The sequence below is a fragment of the Pipra filicauda genome, unplaced genomic scaffold (genome assembly GCF_003945595.2).
Source record: "Pipra filicauda isolate LSUMZ 115617 unplaced genomic scaffold, ASM394559v2 scaffold188_size1440453_pilon, whole genome shotgun sequence".
Classification (NCBI taxonomy): domain Eukaryota; kingdom Metazoa; phylum Chordata; class Aves; order Passeriformes; family Pipridae; genus Pipra; species Pipra filicauda.
In genome coordinates this window covers 1,304,353-1,328,816 of record NW_024104296.1, presented here as the reverse complement: position 1 = coordinate 1,328,816, position 24,464 = coordinate 1,304,353, and the positions used below count along the sequence as shown (strand labels likewise).

The 24,464-nt window shown below is 41.6% G+C and overlaps 1 protein-coding gene across 4 annotated transcripts in view; it reads left to right on the top strand.

Moving 5' to 3' along the window:
* Positions 1-24,464, top strand: part of LOC113994327 (fatty acyl-CoA reductase 1-like) — a 135,767-nt gene that overhangs the window by 81,799 nt on the left and 29,504 nt on the right. For all 4 annotated transcript variants that reach the window (XM_027733249.2, XM_039380169.1, XM_027733250.2 and 1 more), the window contains 2 exons: positions 17,266-17,441; positions 20,301-20,480. In XM_027733249.2, coding sequence (XP_027589050.1) covers positions 17,266-17,441; positions 20,301-20,480 — 356 coding nt within the window. The remainder of the gene's footprint in view (positions 1-17,265; positions 17,442-20,300; positions 20,481-24,464) is intronic.

Below are 24,464 nucleotides of genomic sequence, written 5' to 3'. Positions count from 1 at the left end.
GCTTGACAGTCAACCTGTAACCTCCACCAATAATAGCTGGAAATGTTTCCTTGGAAACCAGGCTGAAAACCAAATTCTCTCGTATTAAATTTTCAATTTAACTGAGAAGCCAATTGTATGTGATATTAACTCTCCATGTGTGCCATTCTGTATTTTAAATAGCAGGGAACAACCTGAAGTAGGTGCACATTAACGGGGGCATGTTTCTGTGTTCCTGTGAATCTGTACATTGATTTTGATTCAAAGGTGAACATTTCCCCACTGACAGTAGGAGAAAGCAAATAATTTAGGTAGAAGTCACAACTTTCACACAGAAATACATGCTGTGAAATTACCCTTTGTGCTGGACAGAATCAGTTGCAGAAGAAATGCATTGGTATGCAATTTGTCAAAATAAAATGTAATGTTGGTTTCCTTTGGAGGTTCCAGAAAGGTGTTTTAGAGAATGTGGTTAATTCATTACTTACCCTGACTGGGGGACAACTGAGGAACTATTGCAAGAGCCAGAAAACATTTTTGGTATTAGAGGCCCAAAGGTGTGGCTAAACCAAAACATTGCTTATGTCTGCAATAAAGATTAACCTTCTGCTGGAATGGACGTGAAAGACAAGCTCTAGCAATCCCAAGGCATTGGTTCTCTGCTGCTGAACACTGATATACATTTAACCTAATCCAATTGCATGTTGTCCGTTCATTTAAACAAAATGTACAATATGAAAAGCTCTTGAAGAGATGCTTTTGAGATCTGAGATTGTTTCTGGAAATGTTTTTCGTGTACGGTTACAGTGCTGATTTGGGATCTGTGCTGCATCAAAGGAGAATTGACACAGCTGCCTCTGAGTTCATCTGTGAATTGCAGAGAAGATTCTTTTCCTTGTCTTCTTTAGCTTCTGTACATCTGTTTATTTCATTTGCCAGTGTCCACTTCAGTCACACATCAGTCACTCCTCGGTCCCTCTCAGATGTGTCCTCTGAGGACAGTTTTCACCACTTTCCTTTTACTTAGGTGAAACCCCTGAATCACCAAGGGACAGTTTCCACATTTCCTATCTGTGTTAACTCTGTGGGCACATTAGGAATGCTGTCTCTGGGCAGTTTTCCTTCAGATGAATGTTAACTCCTGATTAGAACAGGTCAAAAGCAGTTTCTGCTGGGGGGAAGGGTATGAAGAGCAAAGCAGTTACTTGTACCCTCTCTCTTTGTAAGCTTGGAGCTGAAAAGAGTGATCTCCCCAGCCTGCTTGGAGGCAAGCAGAGGCACTCTCCAGTGAACACCATCTTTAAATCTCTTCCCAAAGGCTGGTGCTCTCTAGGGCTGGCATTACTCTGCCTCACCCATGTGCTTGTCTCTTCCTTCTCCCTGGGGGCCTGTGCTGTCCCAGCACAGGACCGAACAGTGTCAGAGGAGAACACGTGGTACCTACAAAAAAAGAATAGATTCTTCCACAAGCTTGTTACCCAAGTGTTTTGTTATTCTCCCCAATGTATCTTGCATTTAGTAACATAATTTCTTACGCTCCAGTTACAAATAATATTCCTAATCCTAAATGTGTGCTGCATTTTCTTTTAAACATAAATTTGACTCTGAGTCAGTCCCATAATTTTAATATTAATTTGTCTCTCAAATGGGAGTTCTCAGGAAAGACACACTAGTTAAAGAAGGCATATGACCTCTTAAAGGACTTTAAAATATCCAGGTTCCCCTTCCAGTTCTTCTGTTGCTTCATTAGGTGACCTTGGGTAGGTTACTTCAAATCTGTGTGTCTGTTTCCTGCTCTGAAAAATTACATGGCTCTTCTTTATAAAGAACTGACTCAAGAAAAAGACTATGTAATAGTTAGGTATTAATGAAATACTTAATCAAAAAACCTATTTGCAATCCGAAATATATGTCTGGAGACCTTTAGTTACCCTTCTGCTCAGATCTAATCTGGAAGGCTGAGGGACGTTTAATCAGTGTCATTCCCTGGCCACTCATACAACTTTGAGACCATCCTCTTTCAGTTTGCTTTCCATGGATATGCACCTATGGAAGCAGTGAGTTCCTTGGAATGCAGATGCTCTCTAGGAAAGGAGTCAGCTTTGTGTGCCTTGCTACAGATTGTTCAGGCACTAATAGATGTTCAAATCCCTGGCATCAGGGGAATCAGCAGAACATGAAACCAGAGTGGCGAAAGACATCTATGCTAAAAATAAATAAACCCAAAATAAGATAAGCTCAGTGCCCAGGAAAGGGAACACACGGGGAAAGTAAAAGCAAGTTCAGCACTGAAGAAGGAAAGGATATGTTACTAAAGAGTAACTAGATTTTAAAGTTAATTATGTATGATGTTTAGTCAATGTAATGAGGCTTCGAGCTGCACTAAACATTTGTATGGATAAAAATATATATTACAAGTAAAATATGTATAGAAAGATAATGTTGTAAATGAAACACTTAAACCAATCCCTTCCTTCTATAAAACCACGATGAGACCTGACTGGGAAGATGTGATTTCCCAGCTGCCTGATACAGGTTTATGTCTTTCTTTGAAACACCTCTTGTAGCTCTTGTCAGATGGTGGGCAAGAACAAAACCATCACAGGTCTGCTGCTGCACAGTAGTTCTTGTACCCCTGGATAATTTCTCTGCCTACACCTTGTTTTGTGCTGTGTTTCGTTTACTCAGCAGTCCTTTTCCCTGCTTTTCTTTAATTTTCATTCTAACCGCAAGGCTAGATGCGTTTTGGCTCCAAAGGCACAGCTGAGCCCGTGCACTGGGAAGGTGCCAGGGCTTCGGAGCTGCAGCACTGAAAAGAGGGAGTGCCAAGACATGCCATTTCTATTCTGAAAGCTTTAACATTTTGTTAAAAGAGATTAGATTTTCTCTAAGGCCAGCAGCACACCTCCAGGGAGCTGGTTCAGCAGGCCACTTCAGAGACTGAATGAGAAGGCTGTGTAGGTAAAGTGGAAGAGAAGTGCTGTCTCTTCAGTAGGATCCCCTTTAATCTGAAAACAGCAATTCACTTTTGCGCTCCTTCCCAGTTTTTCTGTTTAAGGCTTGGCCTGTATTTACTCACTCTCTCTCACACCAGTTTGGCAATTTGTCTTCTTGCTTCAGTGACAGAACTGAAGGTGACAGCTACCCAGGGTGCCCTTGATCCTGGTCTTTGAACACAGGCTAAACTGCAGCTTCTCATCTGCCTTGGAATGAGCCCCCCAAGATAAGGCCCACACTTCATTGCTGTTATTTGGCAGGTGTAATGGGTTTGATGTGAGGTGATACCTTCACAATAGATCTGTTACCTCTTTCAGTCTAATCTGATTAAACTCTCCCAGACACCTACTTAGGGAAGGTAGACAGGATGAGTCTGAGTCAGAAAGATTAGGTGACTCTTGCACTATCATAAAAGGTTAGAGGCAGAGGTAGGGATTTGAGGGGCACCATAAACATGACAATGAACACCATAAACACAGTCAATGAAATCAGGGCCCAGGCTGTGGGAGGGGAAGAAGAACTGGCGCAACATCATTCAGGTGCTCCCCATTTCCACTTCTTGCACACCTTTTGGAACTGTAGCAAGAGAGTGGGAATCAGCAATCAGTGTGGAGCAGGGAGCTGAAGCTGATAAATCCATATCTAAATCCCAGGTCAGTGTGTTAAACTCTGGACCAGCTACCCTCCCTAATTTAAGTTGGCTACAGGGAAACCTCCAATATGAACTTCCACATTAGAAAAAATAAGAGCCGTGTCCTCAGCTGGAATACATGGTGTGAGCAGAGCCATTCCAGTTTGCTCTGACCAAGCGTTGACAAGCGCTGGGTGATCAGACTGCCTTTATTGTTCGTGAAGGGGAAAACAATCAAAACACTGTATTATCTCTCCTAAATGTTTCTCAGGTGACTGACAAACAGAAGTTGGACAGGTTTCCTCATTTGTTGCTTGTAATTATACCACTGTGGCTTAGAGCATCATTTCTAGGATGAAACTTTGACTGGGAGGGAAGGGTAGACAGGTTCATTTACCCTCCAGCCAGTCCTTGAGTAATGGGTATTGCATGTAAATGCTTCATAATAAATAAGAAGAAAGATATGAGTTCTTGTGTTGCCTCCCAAAGGACTCATGTCACACAGCTTGTTATAGTCGTTTCTTTCCTAATAGAAGAAACTGGTTGTAGGCGTAATTCTGCCATGGTGTGTGGGAGGGAAATCTTGGGGAACAGATGGTTCTTGGTGAACAGACTCCAGTGACTAAGACCGACTCTCAAAAAAGAATTAATCTATCAAGCTGTTTTGCTGATGAACAGAAATAGGAAAAATAACCATAATATAAACACAAAAATGAACCATGAAGCAAGGCTGCCTGTTGTATGCTTGACAGTGGTGTTTCTCCCTGGTAAGAAAGTTGCTTTTTAATAGCTCTGTTATGGGAGGGATTCTCTAAGCTGTTTCTTTTTAAAATGCTGATTCATTTATCATTGAGCACAAGAGGGCACAAAACCAGGCACTCAAAACTCCCAGCGGAAAAAAAAGAATTCTGCGGTAGGAGAAATTTTGCATCTACAGATTCATGCCTGTCTGCTTGAAGGTGGTGTGGGAAACCATTGGGAATTTCTGATGGAGGTGAACCTAAGTCTTGTATCTACTCAGTATCTACAGAGGTCTTGAGAGAAAAAACGCAGTGGTAACCCACACCTGCAAAAGTAATTACCTGCCTGTGAGCCCCTCTCTGCAGCTCCCCGGGGAGGTGGTAGTTTGTGCACAGAAAGAGTTTAGAAAACTTCACCCTGTAGACCCATCAATATGTACAGTTAGAATGGGCAGATTCTTCAGTTAAGCTCATTTCAGTCCCCTCACACTCATCCCTTAAAGGTCATGGTTTAATTATCGGTGCTGATAATGACTTCCATGACCAGTACAGAGCAATTTCTGACACCAGGTTGCTGAGTGGATGGATTAAAGTCTCTCCCTGGTGAAAGACGTTTTCCCCTGCAAAAGAAGTACCCAGGACTGTGGGCTATTGCTCAGTCATGAGTAATCTCTTAAGAGCTCCTTGCCAGCCATTTGATACGTTGGTGTTGCATTTTCAGGGCATTTAGCAATCCCACCAGCTGGGAATTAGATAAGCAGCATCTCAATTTTACCAGTGCGAGAACAGAAAGCGGTTAAATTAAGTGGTCCTTTCTTATGTGGCAGTATTTTTTCAGGACTCATTTGATTGCCATATTGACTGAAATGCAATTTTAGGTCTATTAGGCCTGCAGACCCAGCACAGCTCAGGGGAGATTATTTTAAAGTCCATATCCACAGTGAACTTTTCAATTTAGAGCTGACTGCAATATAGTGGGAAATTCTCAAATACTAAATATGTAGCAGACAAGGCAGAGTTTCACATGGGTTTAACAGAAGCAGTGCTAAGCAGTCTGAGACTTAATTCTCCTTCCCTTTGGCATTACAGTAAAAATGTCCATTTTTTAAGTAAATGACTATATGTGTCTGAACCATTTTTAGCAACATAATAACACTAAACTGCAGGGCTGAAGGCTATCCATACAAAACATCCTACAGTAATGTTTCAGAATTGGCATCTGGCCTGGTAAAATCGTATCTAAACTGGCAAGGTTCTTTTGAGCAGCATGCAAGGAAATGCACATCTCCACAGCTGCAACTCCAGATGTAGATCATCATCCCTTTGGAAGTGGGCTTTATTCTTGGAGCTGATCTCCTGAGGTTCTGTTTCTATAATGGCACTTTGCTGATCTCCACACCTCACAGGATGTGATGAGCCACAGGTGGCTTCAGCATTGTCAGTGTTGCATATTAGTTGTTATTTCTCTTGGTTCAGAGAGTGATGATCAGATATTATTATATAAATTTTCAGGAGATGCTTTTAGGCCTGTAGGAGGGAAGGAAACACAGTGGTTTGGAGAGTCGTCTCTTCCAGTGTAAAAGGGAAGAAGATATTCTTGGTTTAGTATGTTTTTGCTCTCTCTGAATTAGACAAAATTGAAATGCTCCGAGTGATGAATTGAGTAAATGATGGGAAGATAATAGCTGTGCTATTATCCCTGGAGAGAAGATGCCAAAACTGAATGCTGGGGTGAGCTACCATAAAATGTTCAATGTAAGGAAAATTGCATGGACCAAGATTTTCCTCTTTCTTTCCTCAGAGCCCCACTAACCTGGTGAGTTAAAACCCTTTTGCTATAAAAAAACAAGTCTGAAAGCAGCATCTGCCTGAAGTTAGAGGAATCCATATGTGGGATACTTGGCCATTAGCTCGGATAGTGCTGGAGAATACAAGAAGACTCAAGTTCACCACTGGGGCACGTGCCACCTCAGAGATCATTTTCTGCAGCTGTAGCACAGCAGTATTTCTGCTTTCCTGCTTGGGCACCCCACATAGCTGCTCAGGGGATCACAACTTGTGGGTGGTACGTGGGGTCCCAAAGAGGTGGAAATTAAGTGATATTGCAGTACCAGAAGAGGGTCCTGCAAAAGAAAAACACAGGGGAAGGTGGAGGACCAGTGGAGTATGAGAGTCCCTCCGTAACAGTGTGACTTCAGTGGGGAAGATCCACTCATGCTGTCATGGTTCCCTCAGGCTGACAGGAATGACACCATGAAACTATTCCAGAATCTCTTTTAGATCATAATGCACTGGTGGGCTTCCCATTTTCCTATGCAAATGTGAGAAACAGAAATGTGGTGAGCTGAGCACAGAAAATCAGAGAATGCAAAGATCAGTGTTTTCTTATTCTGTTACAAGTGCTTTGGCGCCTGTGAATTACAGGTGTCATTTGATGGGAGGATGGAGACATACTGGTTTGCTATGAGTCTGAGCATCCATCTGGAGGTGGGGTGAAGGCTGTCTCTGTTGATTGATGGATAGGACTGGTTTTTCAGGCTGGTGAGCCAAAAGGGGCCATATGTTACTTTACCAGCCTGACTCTCCCCTTCAGGTTCCAGGCTTGAGGCGTAACTGAATTAAGATATTATGATGTTTTTAAATAAAGCAATATACTACTAAGAGGCTAACAGAGCAATTAAAAGATACTAAATCTAAAAGCACACACAACTATAAAGCTACTAATTGCCATTCATTATGAATCACACCCAACTACTGTTGAATTATAATTTTATCTCCCCTTGCCACTGTAAGTCTGTCCCTCCTTTTTCCACTCTTGGACTTTCAGATAAAGACGTGATGGAGGCTCCAGCAGGTTATCCAGTAAGAGTCCCTTCAGTGTCACTGTGGACTTGGATTCATTACCTGTAGCTTATCTGTAGATGTCCACACTCCTGCTGACAAAAAACCTCTTGTCCTCCTTTATTGTGTTCCCCATTTTATAGCTTATCTCTGTGTTTTCTGTTTCTGGATTTGTCTTTTCACCACCCTTGCACCTCACTTTCTCTATCCTAACTGCTCCCAAATAAACAGTCTATCCCCAGTTACCTTTTTCCTGGTTGGTCCCATTTTCTGCTGCATCCATACTCAAGTTTGGTGGATTTTTTCAGTGCTATTACTAAGGGAATCTTGAGTTTGTATGGTATGACTTGTATAGTAGCCTGGTTACAGGTGACTTCTGAAGACTTTGCACCTACCTTCTGAAGACTCTGCCCTACCAGCATCCAGTTCATACTGGCATCACATTGTTTACCATGTCCACTCACTAAGATAATTTTATTTTAACTTTGACTCTTTTACCTAGTTCCAATTAAGGACAAGCAGTTTTTCTCTTGTGCACAGTCTGCATACCACAGCACCAGAGTAACACACTTTTCACTCTCTGGTTTTGTGCTCATGCAGTTGTGTTGTCCTTGAACTGTTTTAATCACTTTCCTCATTCTCAGTAGAAGTATTGCTGGGTGCTCCATCAGGACCTCCTGCACACACCTCATCATGTTGTGGTAGGTGTACAGAAAGCTGTATGCCCTAGAGATCTGAACTTTCAAGTAGTTTGCGTAGATCTTTAAATATTGTGGGTTTTTTTCACCCCCAGATAATCTGGGAAATTGATGGGCTGCCTCTACTGACTGTAGCAGAACAGGTGGAGAAATTAGTTGTACTTCCCTCAGTTAAATATGAAGTTAGGATGTATAGCCTCATGCAAATAGTATCTGCAGAACATTGTGACTTTCCTGTTTGTGAAACCACTGTGTGGGGGATGAGAGGTGCATTTCAGTGCAGGGGGTTGGTTGGGGTATGTTCTGTTTGTTTCTTCTCTGCTCCTTCTGCCAGGGTTTTTTCAACGGTAGATTAAAGCATTAAGGGAATTTATAACCTCTTGGGACTCGGGCCAAGGACACGGGCTCATTACCGGTAATCCCCGCTCAGACAGATGGGGAGGCTTTTGTGTACAAACAACTTTTTGTTGTTCACAGAATCATGTTCATAGAATCCCACCCTGAGTTTGGAAGGGACCCACAAAGACCATCCAAGTCCCAACTCCTGGCCCTGCACAGTTCAACCCAGTGGGAAACGTTGCTCATTCTGGTGACACATGGACAAGGGATTTGATACACCTGAAGCAAAATTAGCAAAAGTGCTCACTTTTCTGCCTTGTATGGCCTGGGTAGCATAGAATTAATTGGTGCAATTTAGATCTGGAAGGTAAAGGCAGGACATGGGGAAAATAGGAATTCCATTTCAGCTTATGCGAATTCTCCTCTTTGGTCTCCCTTGGAGTACACTTGCAGAGGAAAGCAACATTTCTACTGATGGATGTTCAGTACATGAAAACAGCTTGTCAGTGTGAAAGATGCCTTGAGCCACAAATCCTGTGGTCAGAAAGTTTTAACATTATGGCTTTAGCTGGAACAATTAATAGAGTGCCAGAGATGGTAAGTCAGGCTTGTTGATTACCCTTCAACAGTCTCTGAGATGCCAGAGCAACCTAAAACCTGAGTCTGGCTTAAGGGCACTTGATATGGCTTTCTTGATCCTCTTTAAAATGTGTGGTTTTGCTTACATACTAAAATACCTGAATTCCTCTGCCACTAAAAAAAGAAAGGAAAGAAAAGAGAAAGAAAAAGCCAGATAAGCTCCTACCTGACTGCAAACAAAACTCATATTTTCATGCCTAAAAGAGAAAGAGTCTTGCAGGGTGCATGAAACATCATCTGGCTTGCCTCTTGCCATCAGGCCTGTCAGAACATTCTAGTCAGGTACAACTGCAACGACAGGATAGGGAGAAGGATTTCACATGGTGTAACTGAGCCATCTGTGGCAACGCTCTGCTCTTTGTACCGGGAAGTGAGCGACATCTGCTCCTGGCAGACGTGTTACTATCACAGGCTGACGTTAAATGGCCCTCCTAACAACAGGTATCTTTGTTGTGAAACAAGACAACACCTCCTGCTTGACGAGACCCAAGCTAGTGGAAAAGGGAGGACTCATGCCAAGAGGCTGGTACGAACTTCATGGGCCAGATTTGCCTTTTCCTTACATCCAGATAATCCGACGAAGTTCAGTGGAAACTATTTTTGTTTTAATTATTATTTTTTTATACCCATGCCAGGCAGAGGTGAATTTTAAGAATGTTAATCATGGGTACACCCAATGGATCCAAGCTTTGTTAAAAAGGAGTTCTCCAATACAGGTGGCAGTCCATATTTTGTATAAGTTGCAAAGAGATTGGATTCAGAGAGAAGGTCTGAGCTGTGATTCCAGATGTCAGGCTTGTTTGTGGGTTTCTGCAACCATATCCAGGGGTTTCCATGGATTCTTCTGAGAACTGGCCATAGTCAGAGGCATTAATTACAGTTTGTCCAGTACTTGCAGAGCCAAGACTGCATTGTAAGTAGCTGACACTATTTGGACAGATGGTTCTATCTTCTTAAAGAAGTTTTAATTTCCCTAAGCTGAAGACTCCTTGGATGGAAATCAAGGATTACTTGTAACTTCCTTGCTTTCTTGGAAGAGTGACACTGGAGAAAATCGGTTTACAATGGTTAAGTCATCCCCTCTTAGGTGTTTTCTTAGAATCTCAACTGTTTGCTTCTTCTCTGGATTGGTCTCTTGTTCACAAGTGCCTTCATTTGTTTACAATATTCTTGCTCTTTCTGTCAGTCTTCTAAATTGCATTACCTTCTTATAATCTCCCAGTAATTTTCCAGTTTGTTCACTCTCTGTGTGTGCAGCATGTAGCCTTACTGTGAAAATATGACCAGGGTTAAGTGACAGCAAGAAAGGAAGCAGATATTTAATAGGCTGAGGTACCCCGGCTTAGTGCTTTTCTCTTAAGCACCAACCAAAAAATTACATTGTCATAGGAAAAATGTATATGGAATGGCATAAGAAGGCCAAGCTATTCGTATCAGACATGAGCACAAAAGAAAAGTGATGAAATGATAACTCATCCTAATGAATCATAGTATCACAGAATGGTTTGGATTGGAAGGGACCTCAAAGACCATCCAGTTCCAACTCCCCTGCCATGGGCAGGGACACCTTCCACTAGACCAGGTTGCAGCTCCATCCAGCCTGGCCTTGAACCCTTCCAGGGATAGGACATCCACAACTTCTCTGGGCAACCTATGCCCGTGCTTCACCTCCCTCACAGGGAAGAATTTCTTCCTAATATCCAATCTAAACCTGTTGATGAGAACAACAGGTTGGTGAGAAAAAGGTTCAGCACAGCACCTCTCCCTGTTGGCTCCTCTATCACTTGGAGAAGGAAGTTCTCATCAGTCATTTCAGGAACCTCCTGCAAAACTTCTGTGTTAAATGATTGTACTGTTTGACACATCCATAAATTGAATATTCTTGGCATGAATTTCAGTCACCGAGACCAGCTGGCAGGAAATGGCTTGCACTCATGGCATTAATCTTTCTTACCTTCCAAAACATCATGGCCACTTGTGGGATATTTGTTGGGTAAAGCCCCTGTTCCAGGCTAACTCCTCACTTGTGACCAGCTCATTCCGACTTGTTCTTCTTTCTGGTAATTTTCTAGCATTGTTCATGCTATAACAGTGAATTACTCTTCGACTGCACTCATTTCCCAGATGTTCAGCTCTCTACACTTGAGTGCCCTCTCACTACAACGTTTTAAAAAATCCCTTTCTTTTATTTTAGTAGCTTTAAGTATTTGCCGCATTTGTCTTGATTTATTCAACTTTTGTTGTGTTTGACATCAAAGGATTTTATCTCCCTTACTCTTTTAATTAAGGTGCACTTTGGTGTCCACATTACCCATGATCCTCTTTATGATGACATTCTCTCCTTTCTGCCTCAAGAAAAGGACAGGGATCTTAAATAAGTGAGTATGGAAGTGGAGGACTCCCACTCAAGGCTGCCATTCCTTTGGAAGAGCATTTTGGAGGGACCCAAGTTCAGAGCAGAGTGGCTCAAGACTTTCCCAGATGTACTTACAGGAGTTGTACGGCCGAGATGCATCTGTGGAGTTGTCCTTGAAACAAAACTCTGAATTGCATACCAGCACTGTGTTTTATACAGATTATGTGCTGGTTTCCTCATCTGTAGCTGTGTGACAGCCAGTATGCCTGAAACTTGTCTTTTCAGAGGGGAGGAACCTCAGAATTCTGAGGTAAAACAATATGTTTTACTGTGATTATACATGACATGCATTAGAGATCACTGTGTGTAGCTGCTATGCCAGTCTCCATAGACTCCTAAAACTCAACCTGATTTTTCTTAGGTACTTTCAAATGGCAAAGTAGCTTTTGGTAATTTCTTTAAATGTCTTTCAAAGCCTTTCTTGGTTATTTCTCAAAATGTCTCCAAGAAGGAGGTGTCTGTGTTTGACACAGCCCTCACTTCTGGCTGGTTATCCTCAGGGACTCAGAAAACACTCCTGAAGTTCCCTGGTGCCCAAGTAAATTTGGCAGTGAAACTTTGAATATCTGTAATTAAGGCAATGGATATGGAAAAGCAGATTCAGATGCTGTGTCTGGATAACTCTGTACTTACTAACATTTCCAAGTACTTCCAGTGATTCTCTAAGTAATTGACAGTGAATTCTGCTTGACAGGAATTGAGGAAGGGGAGATGGACCTGACTGTGGTTGTGGCTCTAGACATCCTTTGGCAATTGACTCCCATTGCCCCATGGAAAACAGTTCTTGGAAATGCATGGGAAGAAACAAGTTAAATGGTTCATGTAGAAAAAGCTCCAAGTGTTACCATCCTCCTTCCCTGCACTGAAATTCTTCCCCTGTTTTAAATGTCAAGCATACCATCAGACACCGGTGGTGATACCCAGGTACCACACAGGGGCACAAGAAATGTCTGTGATAAATGTAAAAAAGCTCCATATTCTATCTGAGACTTGTCCACCCACCTCAAAACTTTCCATGTCTGTCAAGTACCTGCGACGTCGTGACTCCTGAAGAGCTCCTTTTACTGTTCCAGATTCACTGACATGTAATTTGAGTATCCTTGCTAGAAAACAGCAGGCTTTGTCAGCAGCCAGTTTTCAAGGAAATAGGCTATTTAAAACCATATCCTAAGTAGCTGGCTATACATACTAGCCTCAGCTGACCTATGTGGAAACTTTCTCTCTGTCATCTCTTTGTTTCTGTAGTCTTTATCTTTAAATAATCAGCTGTTTTGTTTACTTGATATCCGGGCGTGGGTACTGTATTTCCACTATATTAGCTCTACTCAGGGGAAAGTAATAGCTCTGGATTGAAGCATAAGCCATTTGTTTTCCTATAATGAGGAACGCTCTGCTGCATGCTTTCTAACTGATTAGATGAATTATGCTTTATTTGCCTTGAGAAGAACCGTACTTAAAAGCAATTTTCTGAAGAGGAAATGAGGCAGAGAGTGCTAAAGGGGGTGAAAAAAAGGCTCTATCCCAATTAAAGCTCTCTGACCTGCATTTTCACGCATTTCTTGACTGAACAATCCTGGTGTTTATTGCTGGAAATCTACCAGGCTAAAAATTAATTGCAGGCTAATTACTTTATGTCAAGAAGCTGCCCAGCTATATCTCAAATTTGCTACAATGACAATTCTAGCAGTAGTTATGTACCTTCCTTCCTTCAAGAATGTATTGGAGGATTTTATCAATGGCAAACACAACTGGGATAAGCCCTTTCATCAGAAGAAAACTGCAGAGATCAGGTGTTTTTTTTAAGAGTTATTTTCACAACTTTGGTACCTTCAGTAGTTTAAATTTGTGATGGTCACTCATGAGGCTGCCATTGAAATCACAGAGGGATGGATATACACTTCAGGGTGTTACTCTGTGTATTTATATACCAGCTGTTCCCCTGCATTTATACACCCATTCTCTGTTCAGAAGAGGGATTGAACCACCTTGGGTTTAGAATTATTCCACACAGCCAGTGAACAGCTTGTTCTTTATTCTTTAAAGAAATTGTTGCCACAATATTTTACTCCTTGGCCTATGTCTTTCTTAGGATAAATTCATGAATATAGCAATTCATGCCTATATTCTCCTGAGTTATGCTAAGCAATCCCTTCCATTTCTTCATTTCTTTATCTGAAAGTATGGAAGCATTTTACCTTTTTTTTTTTTTAATTGAACTCTCTCAATCTTAATCTTTTCAGTAGTTCTTCATACATGAGATCCATTTCATGGGAATTCTCTGATTTTTCTCCATTTGAAATGTTCAGTAGTACTTTGAAATGTGCATATTAATCCTCCTAGAGAAGCCCAATATCCCATTAAACACACCTGAGGACAAAAGGTTACCTGCTCCTGCATATGGTGCCTCTTACAGTAAGTTGTTTTTTTAGGGGTGAGGACTGATAGGTCCAAAAAAAAAAAAAAAAGACTATCCATGCCTTTGAAAGGCAGTTATAAGACCAAACTCCTACAAGTTCCTTTTTAAAGTAGACCATGGCTTAGGCAAACTACTTTCATTAGTTTGCTTTTGCTTCACTGAAATTGTGTCCTGAGGAAGATGCAAAGCCTTTGGTATTTTGCAGCGTTCAGTGGTTCCTTTATTTTTCATCTGTGCTTTTCCATAGATGTGCAATTCGCCCTTTCTTTGAGGTTCTTCTGTCTTTGTGGTATGGAAAAATTTCTGATTGAAGGATTGGTAAGCAGAAATCTCTCTGAATTGTTATATGCTGTAAGGCAGGAGCAGAGAACACTGAGAGCTGCAGATGTCCTTTGGAAAGGGAGGTCACAGCTTAAGTGGGCAGGAATAAGGAAAGAGATGGCCATCAAACACACTCAAATAGAATGTTGGGAGAAATTCTAGATGTCCTGTTTTCACAATAAGGGCTTGACAATATCAAGTGAAAACACAGATTAGATTATTATTAGAGATGAGAATTGCCTGATTACAAAATAAGAAACAAGAAGTTCTCGTATCAGTTGAGGGGCAGCACAGCCTATGCTGAACTTGCATCCTATTGGGAGGTTTAAAATAAAAATAGCAGCTATTAGATTCATTTATTGGTTTGAGCAAGGCAGCAGTGTTGCCCCTGGCATGAATTAACTTGCTCAAAAAGACACTGAAATCAGGGCATCGTTATTACTGATTTCCCTCAGTGTAATTAATATTGGACAACTTGAAAGCAAACACCTTGCCTTTCTCTTCACTATAATTCTGTGACAATTCCTGTATCCCTTTGGAAGTACTGCTGACTTGGCCAGTGTTTTCATGGAGTTCCAGCAGTACAGCATACCAGTGCACTTCTGCCCATTGAATATATTTTATACTGGCAGAGGGCTTCTAAAGAGAAAAGACAGAACAATCCTTAGGTCTCATGCAGTTATTAGGGATCTGTTACTTATGCTCTGGATGAGCAGAATTTAGAGATGCAATTACAGTTTACCTGCAGACTAAGCATACACTTTGTGTTAAGTACTTCTTGAACTATAGGAAACAGTATAGAATAAGCTGAATTTGCTTTGTCTTTAAATCCTTTTGCACTTCCCTGTAAAGCACTGACAAGTCTGAAATCTTCAGATTCCATAGAAGAGGCAGCAGGCTTTGATTAAACAGCTGCTCCTGTTATCTGATTTAATGGTGCTGGTGAACTGAATGTTCTTGTGGCCCAGAAGGTTTCCAAAGCAGTGTGCTGACTGGTGAGCTTGTATTCAGAAATTGCCTTCATCCTTCAGAGATATGCACTGAATCATTGGAGGGGGTGAAAAACTGCAGCTGTTGAGTGGCACGTGGTAACAGTAGGCACAGAAACTGAAGGGGATATTATCTGCAGTAGGAATGTCAGGAGGAGATGGCATCTGGGCAGAATATAACTGTCCAAACTCGAGCAAAGCACTGCAGAAATACTACTCTTCTTTTTATATGCTGTGACTGAAATGGTGAGAGGGCTGATTCATTCTTTCTCTGCGTTATTTATGCCAAAGTAAAACAAGTAGAAAATCACTCTCATTTGGTGGAGTTCTACACTCTCTTTGCAATACAACAAACAAATACAAACAAATGCTTCTAAAACTCCCACAAGATAGCTTTGGTCTCACATAGGTTCTCTGAGAAGCCTTTCCATTTTGTGTCCCATCAGGGCTTGCTCACGTGCGATCTCTCATGGGATGATGCGTATTTGGAGAGCCAGTACAGCATCTTGTCAGAAAATAAGCTTTTCACAGACATTGAGGCTGCTAGTGCCTGAGAATTCAGTTCCTACAGTCCAGCCAGCTCTCACCAACAGTTCTGCCCATAAATAGCTTTATGTGTCTAGAAATCTATTTGCTGGCCTAGCCATGCTGATGAAGGGTGTGTGTGGTCAGGTGCAGCTGAGAGCAGTGAAATGACATTATTGTGTCCTGACTTCTAACTTGGTCAAGTTTCTGGTTTATGAAGGATGTGCAGCTGTGTGTCAATTTAAAATCCATGAAGTCAAGTACAGACTGTGGTGCCTAATGGGGAAGGCTAGTGATTTTATTATCATCTCTTTATCCTTAAGAACCTCAAGGTTTATCTAGACTTGGTTGTCAGATAAGTGGAAAGATGGTAATCCCTTAGTCAAACAGGAAAGTACTGCTATTAGTATCAATTTAATCTTTCATGTGTCTTTTAGTATGTTTAATTTATGTCAAACAATTTCTGTTCTTACATAAGCACTGGGCAAATCGAAGACAGAACAATCTCTAGGAAAACAAGAGGCAATGGTAGTAAAGAGATTTCCAAGTTCAGTGTACTGGTGAGCAAATTACAGAGTAGAGGAAAGACCCCAAAACCACAGAGCTACTGTGAAATCAGCTGGTCCACCCTCCTGGCTCAAGGCAAGCTCAGCTATTCCCTCCCTTTCCTGGCAATGCTTATCTAGACAGTTCTAAAATGTGCCCAAAGGCATGGTGCACCCTTTGCATCATCCCCCAGTAATCTCTCCCAGTTGTTCCTGTTGGTACACTGATTATTCTTTGAAATCTAGATTGTACCTCTTCAGATCCTGCAGCCTTTCTATTTTATTTATTCATTCTACCTTTTGTGTTGTCATTCTTTTGTCCCCCAACCCCCCCCCCCCCAAAAAAAAAAAAAAGGGGGAAGCTTTTTGGACTTACTGGCTACTTTTCTTTTGGTTGAAATTGTTCGAATATAATAATGCTGGGCAGCAATACAAAACCCTTGGAACAGGTGCTTCTAAAACTTCAGGTGATTTTTTTTAAATCCTACTCCAGCAAACTCACAGTGGTTTGAAATTCAGGCTTCATCTTCTTTTCCTGTGATATTTACAGAGTAAAAGGTCTCCAGGTGGACGTTGCTGTAGCCATCTGCTTTCATGGGGTGAGCAACAGGGCACCCAAACCTGCTGGACTGTTATCCCAAAGGCAGTTCCCCACAGGACTCTTCTGATATGAACAAAGAGTGACAGCAGACAAGGGACAGCAAAGGAAGAGGAGGAGCGAGAATGCGCCCTGTTCCCCTCCTCTCCACAAGTCATTTCCAGAACCATCCAGAAAATTGCTTGAGTCAAATGTTGCACAGGCTTTCCCACTCCATACAATGCCCTCCTGCTCTTTAGCTCCTGCAAGGGTCCTACAGGCAGCCCCTGAGGTCAAATAGCAGGTGGTTGCAGGAGACATGGAGATAGAGGAATGTCAGTGGCTGTCCAAGGAAGTGAGTGGTCCAGAGAAGATTCAATAACATTTTCAGGGCAATGCACTACCTGCTCTACTTTGTTCTGTCTTCCCTATGAGGTTTTCCCACAGGAGGGAACAAATGAATTAACTATTTTATCACCTCACCCGTGTCCTCCTAGACAGGCATTCTCTTTTGTGCCGGTTTCATTGATTGATGTAATCAGACTGGCAACTAATCAAAGCGATCTCAGTAGCCTAATTCTGTACCTGATCTCTCTCTGTTTGTGCTTCAAGGTCTTTGACAGGGTCCGAGAAGATTGCCCTAATTTCCACGAGAAGATTAAGCCTATTAATGCTGAACTCACTCAGCCCAAGCTGGCCATCAGTGCTGAAGACGAGGAGGAGCTTCTGACCCGGGTCAATATTGTCTTCCACTGTGCAGCAACTGTTCGCTTTGATGAACCCTTGAAGTATGTCCTGCTTTCTGTGTTTGCTAAGCATGATTCAGAATGCACAACAGCCCCGTGACACACTGTTCAGAGCATCTCTTCGTATCTGCAGTGGTGATTCTCCTCTCAGGTGTTCGTGCTACACGTCCTTCTGGGCTGAACGTAAATGCTCTGAAAATGTCATGTGCATGTGCACGTCAAAAGTGAAGTATCTTGGCAGATTTCCATGGGAGCAGAAGGAAGTACTACAAGCTTGGGTTGTAATACAGTGAGGGAGTTAAGTATGACCTAAAACTGGGGTGGGGAAGAGTGTATTTGAGGTCAAGAGGGAGATATTTTGGCAGAGCTGGAGACAGCTTGAGGTGAAACTATGTTGCATCTGTCTCTAAAGCAAGTGTTAATGGCCTTTCTTGTCACTGACTAACTGGAGAGGGAAATGAAATGTGGTTTGAGAAAATAGCCTCTAAAATAGCCAACATTCAGTGTAATTAACTGTTTACAATAAGTGCTGGGTTTCTGAAGGATTTCCCCAGGGAGTGCTTGTCCAGGCAGGCTTTTCCATTAAGAAAAAACAGCAGAAATAAGCCACTAAACCAAGATTAGATGTGTAAGTGCTTCTATGCAGCTCAACAAACTGTGGTGGTTGATCTGAATTATTAGATCTTCATAGTTTTTTGACGAACACTAAAGCTATGGAGTAGAAAACACAGTTATTAATATCAATCTTCATTTGCTCGTACATAGGATAAGTAGATATCCACTATGTCCACCACAAGTATTTGCTTTTTAGAACAAATAATTAGAGAAACACCAGAAAGGAAGCATCCCTTGATGTAATCTTGACCCATGTGTACAATATGACTCAAGATGTAAGTACCAAAGCGTTGTATTAATAGCCATAAATGTTCTTAAATCAATACACAAATAAACATGCTTTAAAAATATGTCTTAATGGCATGAAACATCAAAGGGAAACTATGTTTTAATAAGGAGGATCGCTAGAAAGAAGTTAAAAGTTTAAATGGTCATCAGCTCAGAGGAAGTGTAGAAGCTATTTAAAGACTGATTGCATGTGATCTGTTAAAATCTCTCCAACAGAACAAGGAAAATCCAGTGTGATTAAATGGCAAAATATGAGAAGTTGTTCAAATCAAACTATTCCTGTCTAAATAACAAAATACATCAGATGGGTAAAATTTCTAGCAAGCGAAATGTGAAAGCACAATATTGCTGCTCATAAAAGGATTTCAAGCAGCAACTTGACAGTAACCAAAAAAAAACCCCTATATTTTAAACATGGCAGAAGTCCAGAGATTACCACATAATATGTAAAGCCAATAGATAAGGGAGGTGAAAAAGCAGTGTTATCAAGGTATGAGAAAATCAGCAATCAAGAAACTAAGTGAATTATTGGCATCAACATTTAGAGAATTATCCAGATAGAACTCTTGAGGGCAGAAACCTCAGAAATTTTGTTATATTGAAATATTAGTAGATGCTGGTTTAAGATATATATAGAATAAAGAGTTAGAGGGTTAGATGATACTCCCTTAGAAGGCTAAAGGAACTCTGAACATCTCAGCAGAAATCCTTGCTGGGCCTGTATTATAAGCACAGTTCTGTTCACCCCCTCTCAGAAGGGATGCAATTGAACACAAATGTACACAGAAAAGTAGCTTTCATATGAAGGGTAGCTAAAGTACGAGTATCCATCCTGCCAGAAGGGCAGAAGGAAATAGAAGTGTATTGAAAACGCTATTCTTTAACAGAGGCATGTAAAAAGAAAAGTATCTCTGGGTTTAGATACTGTGATCCAAATATTAATCATTCTCTTAGCTTCTGTTTTCATTTCTCTGGACTATTTACAGTTTATCTTCAAGGTAATTAACTTTGTTAGTATACACTGTACTTGATAGCTTTATTCATAATATTGTACATGTTGTTGAAAGCTTCTACTCCCGGGCTGAACAGATTGCCTATTCCTTAACCTTGTCCCTTCTGTGCAGGAAAGTGTCTCTCTTCCAGTACAAAATGTGCAGCAGAATTGTACATCTGTTTGCTGAGATCCATTGCAGATAGTCTCTAGGACAACTTCTAGCTATGCTGGATGCTTGAAGGTCAATCTTGCTAATTAGGACACTCTCATGTGCTTATCAGTTCTCTTCTCCACTCCTGGGGAATTTAAGCTGTTATCTTTAACTGTGTCTTCTTTGATTAAGAATGGCTTCAAACTGAAAGAGTAGGTTTAGAGTGGATATTAGGATGAAATTCTTGGCTGTGAGGGTGGTGAGGCCCTGGCACAGGTTGCCCAGAGAAGCTGTGGCTGCCCCATCCCTGGAAGTGTCCAAGGCCAGGTTGGATGGGGGTCTGAGCAACCTGGGATAGTGGAAGGTGTCCCTGCCCATGGCAGAGGGGTTGGAACTGGATGATTTTTAAGGTCCCTTCCAAGCCAGGCAACCTATGAATATGTTTTTCTGGGCCCAAGGATGTTTTGCTGCTTACTGAAACCATGTGTTTATCTAGTCCCTTAAGGAGAACGTGGAATGGGTAACAGAGGAACCACAATGCCTCAGTGGTTAGAAATAGTTGTTCCAGAAAGGGGCAGCAAATACATCAGATTTAGAGATGTTAGTGAAGTGTTAATTCTGACCCTTCAAATTGAGTAAAAATAAGTGAGAGATATTCCATGTCCAGAACAGCAGAGCCAGCAGCACTGCTCTGAAAGCTGGTTTAGCCCTTGCATTTCACTGGTGCTTTCTGCTCTGCTGTGTCCCCTTCTCTCAGAGACTTCCCTTTCCTTCATGGGGTTTGGATAAGGCTCAGTCTTAGCATATTCTTTCCAGTGAAACGCATTTTGTTTGCTTCCCCTGCCCTCCTCAGACACGCCCTGCAGCTGAATGTGATGGGCACGCAGCGGCTCCTGGAGCTGGCCCGGCAGATGCAGAACCTCGAGGCCTTCATCCACATCTCCACTGCCTATGCAAACTGTGTCCGGAAATGCATCGAGGAGATCATCTACCCACCCCCAGCCGAGCCCAAGAAGCTCTTTGACTTAGTAGAGTAAGTAGGAACTGCATCACCCCACTTTGCAGACCTGCGAATGTTCACACCACCTGTGGGATGGGATTGCTGTTACTGCTGTTTCTTTGTGTTTTTTTAAAGACTCTGATTTCATGAGGGCCCAACATTAAGTTCTGCACACAAAGGAGTGTATTTGCTGCCAGGAATGGAGTTGCTGCTTTCTGTAACATGCAGCCCTGTTGCTGCCTTAGTAAGAACTGAATTTTTGCATATGCCTTATATAATTTTTGTTTTTACTCTTCGGCTTCACAACCTTGTTTTCACTCATTTCAAAAATCCTGTGGTATTAAATTGGAGTTACATGGGGAGGAGTCAGAAACAGGCTTTTTTAGAGAATTCAGTGTGAGAACCAGAGAATCATAAAGGTTGGAAAAGACCTCCACTGAGATCATTGAGTCCAACCTGTGACTGATCACCACCTTGTCAACGAAATTATAGCACTGCGTGCCACATCCAGTCATTACTTGAACACCTCCAGGGATGGTGACTCCACCACCTGCCTGGGCAGCCCCTTCCAGTGCTTAACAACCCTTTCCATGAAGAAATTCTTCCTGAACCTCCCCTAGTGCAACTTGAGGCACTTGGAATGCAGGACTTTGAGGGAACAACAAAAACTCTTGTTTAACTGAATTTACCAAATGAAGAATAATTAGAAAGAATAACAAAATCAGCTGATAAAGGCCCCAGGAAACATTCCCCTTTCAAGAATTTTCCTACAGCTGTTAATGTGTTTTCATGAATTTTCTAGTGGTATTCCACTTGGGTGCTATAAGCAACTGATCTGTGAACTAATTAACACCAAGAGCTGGCATAAAATCTTTCTTCCTGATTTAAGGTAATAGGAGATGAGATTAATTAATGTCCACCAGGAGAACTGCTAATTCCTTATTAAAAAAAAAAATAAATGTTTGTCTAAAGAAATTATTTCGCTGCCTAAGAGCTACTCCAGAAAATTTAGTACAAACCAGTATTTTCTATTTGAATTTCTCTAGTGGCCCATATTCTTGGATATACTTACTTCCAGCTAGTAGTTATCTGTCATTTATCATTTATTCAGTAAGTGAAGCACAATAAAAACATAAGAAATGCTCTAAGGCATTAGAGAATGGACTGCTTGGCCCAATATCTTGCCCTCAGCAGTGGCACTCGGTATTTTATATTTAGGGTAAGTACACCAGCCTGGATATTGCCATGGAGGTTTCATGGAGCTGTCAGCTGTGATTCCAGAGTTCTTGCAGAGCTACAAGTGCCAGTTCTGAGCTCAGCAACCTCTAAGACCGGTTTTGATAGACTGCTTTTCCCTAAATGCACTACTTACCCTTTATTTACAGTGAAGCTAATATGTCACCTTTTTGCCCACTGCCTCAGTTTTACAGTGTCCCTTGGAGTTCATCACTGTCAATGTTACATTTCACTGCCCCAAGAATTACCATCACTTGGAACTTTGAAAACAGTTGGAGTTGATGTCTCAGATAAAAAAAGACTCCAGCACAGGTCTGATTGCTAATCAGAAATGTGCAGAAGGACCTGGCTACCTCAGAGGTTGCTACTTCAGCTGCTTCATATGAGACCCTAAGAATTTACTTATCATAGCTTGCATGTGCAGCAGAGAGGATGATATTTGAAATGACAGAGGATGGGTTTTCAGATGTGTTCTTTGATAGTTCTGTTTTCTTAGCCACATAATTACAGATGAATTTTCTTGAGGGTTTTTTTTATTAGATTTTTAATTTTTTTTACTGTTTTTCCTACATCCCCTACTCCAGAAGCTGACCAACTTCTGGTACTTTCAGTGGGACAGAAATCACAGCATGCCCTCAGCTAGGATGGCATCTGTTTCCTTACAGTGTTTACAGGGAGCATTATAGTTGCTCACAGCAAAGCCACCAGGTGGACCTTGTTGGAAATCACTCTTTCCAGGGTCATTGGTTTGGCAGGTGTTCTGCAAATCAAAGGCAGTGGATGAAAGAAATGCATGGGGCTGCAGAGTGTGAGAAGGAGCAGGGAAAGGTTCTGGGGTGTCATACCATAGGCAGAACGGGATTGAGAAAACTATGAGGTTCTAAAGGGCAGAGGATTGCTTGGAGAAAGCAAAGGAAGATGAAGCAGGGTTGCAAGAAGATGGAGAGATGCACCTTTTATTACTCATCATGTAACTGAAAGAAATAGTGTGTGGATGTCTGCGCACAGAAGGTTTTAGAGAGAGGAGATTAAGAGATACCAAAATGTTACCTTTCAAGTGGAGGGAGGGGGAACAGACAAGGACTTATAAACTGCTTCAAAAATCAGGGGAGAAATACAGGTCATGTTTTGCATCAACCAGCTGTGGAAGATTCCTTTCACAAACAACCCTTGTCTTAAAGTGTTCTTCTGCAAGTGCATTAAGAGGGATAATCATAGAACTGGGTGCAATAACAGATCCATTTAACGACACTTTTGGCCGTGCACTTGATATATGCTTATGATTATTTATTCAGCTGAAATCCCAAGTAGGACTCCCAGCTGTTTCTTTTTCTGTTTTTATCCTCCTATTATATCTTGGGTTTTCTGTATTTCGATATTTAACCTGCAAGTAAAGCCTTAGGCTTAAGCTGTGTAAACCAAAAGTCACACTTCTAAAGTGCTGCCAGGCCAATAGGGGAAACATATAATCTGCTGCATCAAGCATGGTTTGCCTTAATCTAAAGCTGAAGGAAATCAGCTTTGAAGGGTGTGCTGAGGTAAGGAACACGGCGCACAGAGAACTGTAGGCTGAAGCAGAACTGGTTTTGTTATTGCAGAAATTACGGATCAGTCATCACTTACAAGAAACAGTCTTATTAATGCAAAGTGATTAACACAGAAAGTTATGTCTTCCTACAGCAGAGTAATTTGGTGCGTGGAGACATTAGCAATTATTTGATTTGCATCTTTTGTTTCTAGGGGGCAGTTGCAGCAGTGAGCAAAAGTAGTGGCTTTGTGAGTTGGCATTTCAAAATCTTCAAAGTAGGTCACAGAAGGGTAGGAGCGTTCGCCTGGCTGAACTGTCAGCTCAGCTCCTGTGATGGCAGTGCTGGTGGATCAGCTCACCTGGCAGGATGGTACCCTTGAGTCAGGTCCTCTTGTTGACCACTTAAAATAATGCAGAGACCTGAGGGAAGGATGGAGGCAAGGGGAAATCGCTTCTCCTTGTGTTTCTACACCTGTCCTTGCTTTGTGAGAATGAACACCTCTATGACCGTATTATTAAATTAAAAAAGTAAACAAACAAACAAACAAACAAAACCCCAAACACAAAACAACAGGGGGAAAAAAAGAGAAAGGAAAAAAAGACTTGCATGCAGCTTAATCTGAGTTCCCAAATGAAACAAGTCTTCCTCGAGGATCTGCAGAAACAGTCACCTCCTTTTGGTAGGCTGGTAATTAGTTACTCAACAGATTCAAACAATGGCAATTTAGCTGAGATCCTGAGGTTCAGTGGCTACCTGAACAGGCTTTCCAGATTAAGTCAATATTATGTGCTGCTTTATAACCTCTTTGTAAACTTCAAGTAAAACTTCATATTTTATGGTTAAACACTTTTCCTGCCTTGTTTCTTAAGCATGGGACCAGACTTGCAAAGGAAAGTATTTGTGCCTCCATACTGCTTTTTTATTTAAAAAAAAAATTCTATATATTAAAACTGTCATATTCTTGTTAACTCATTACAAAACTGAGAGATTCACTGAGTTCAGCCCTCCCATGCAGACTGTTCAGCAGTTTCAGTGAATCAATGTTTTCTCATGCAACAGTTTTCCTGTAATATTTCCACCTGTGCCTAATGAGAGCCATCTGAAAAGTGCTGTGCCACCTGAGCCACCAGGTGTTTGCAGGGTTAAGTTGACGTGATCCAGTAATTCTTCAGGTGTGACAATCTGCACCATATTTCTCTCCCACTGACCTCTGCCTGTTCCTGAAATTCAAGACAAGGAGGGGTGAAGTGAG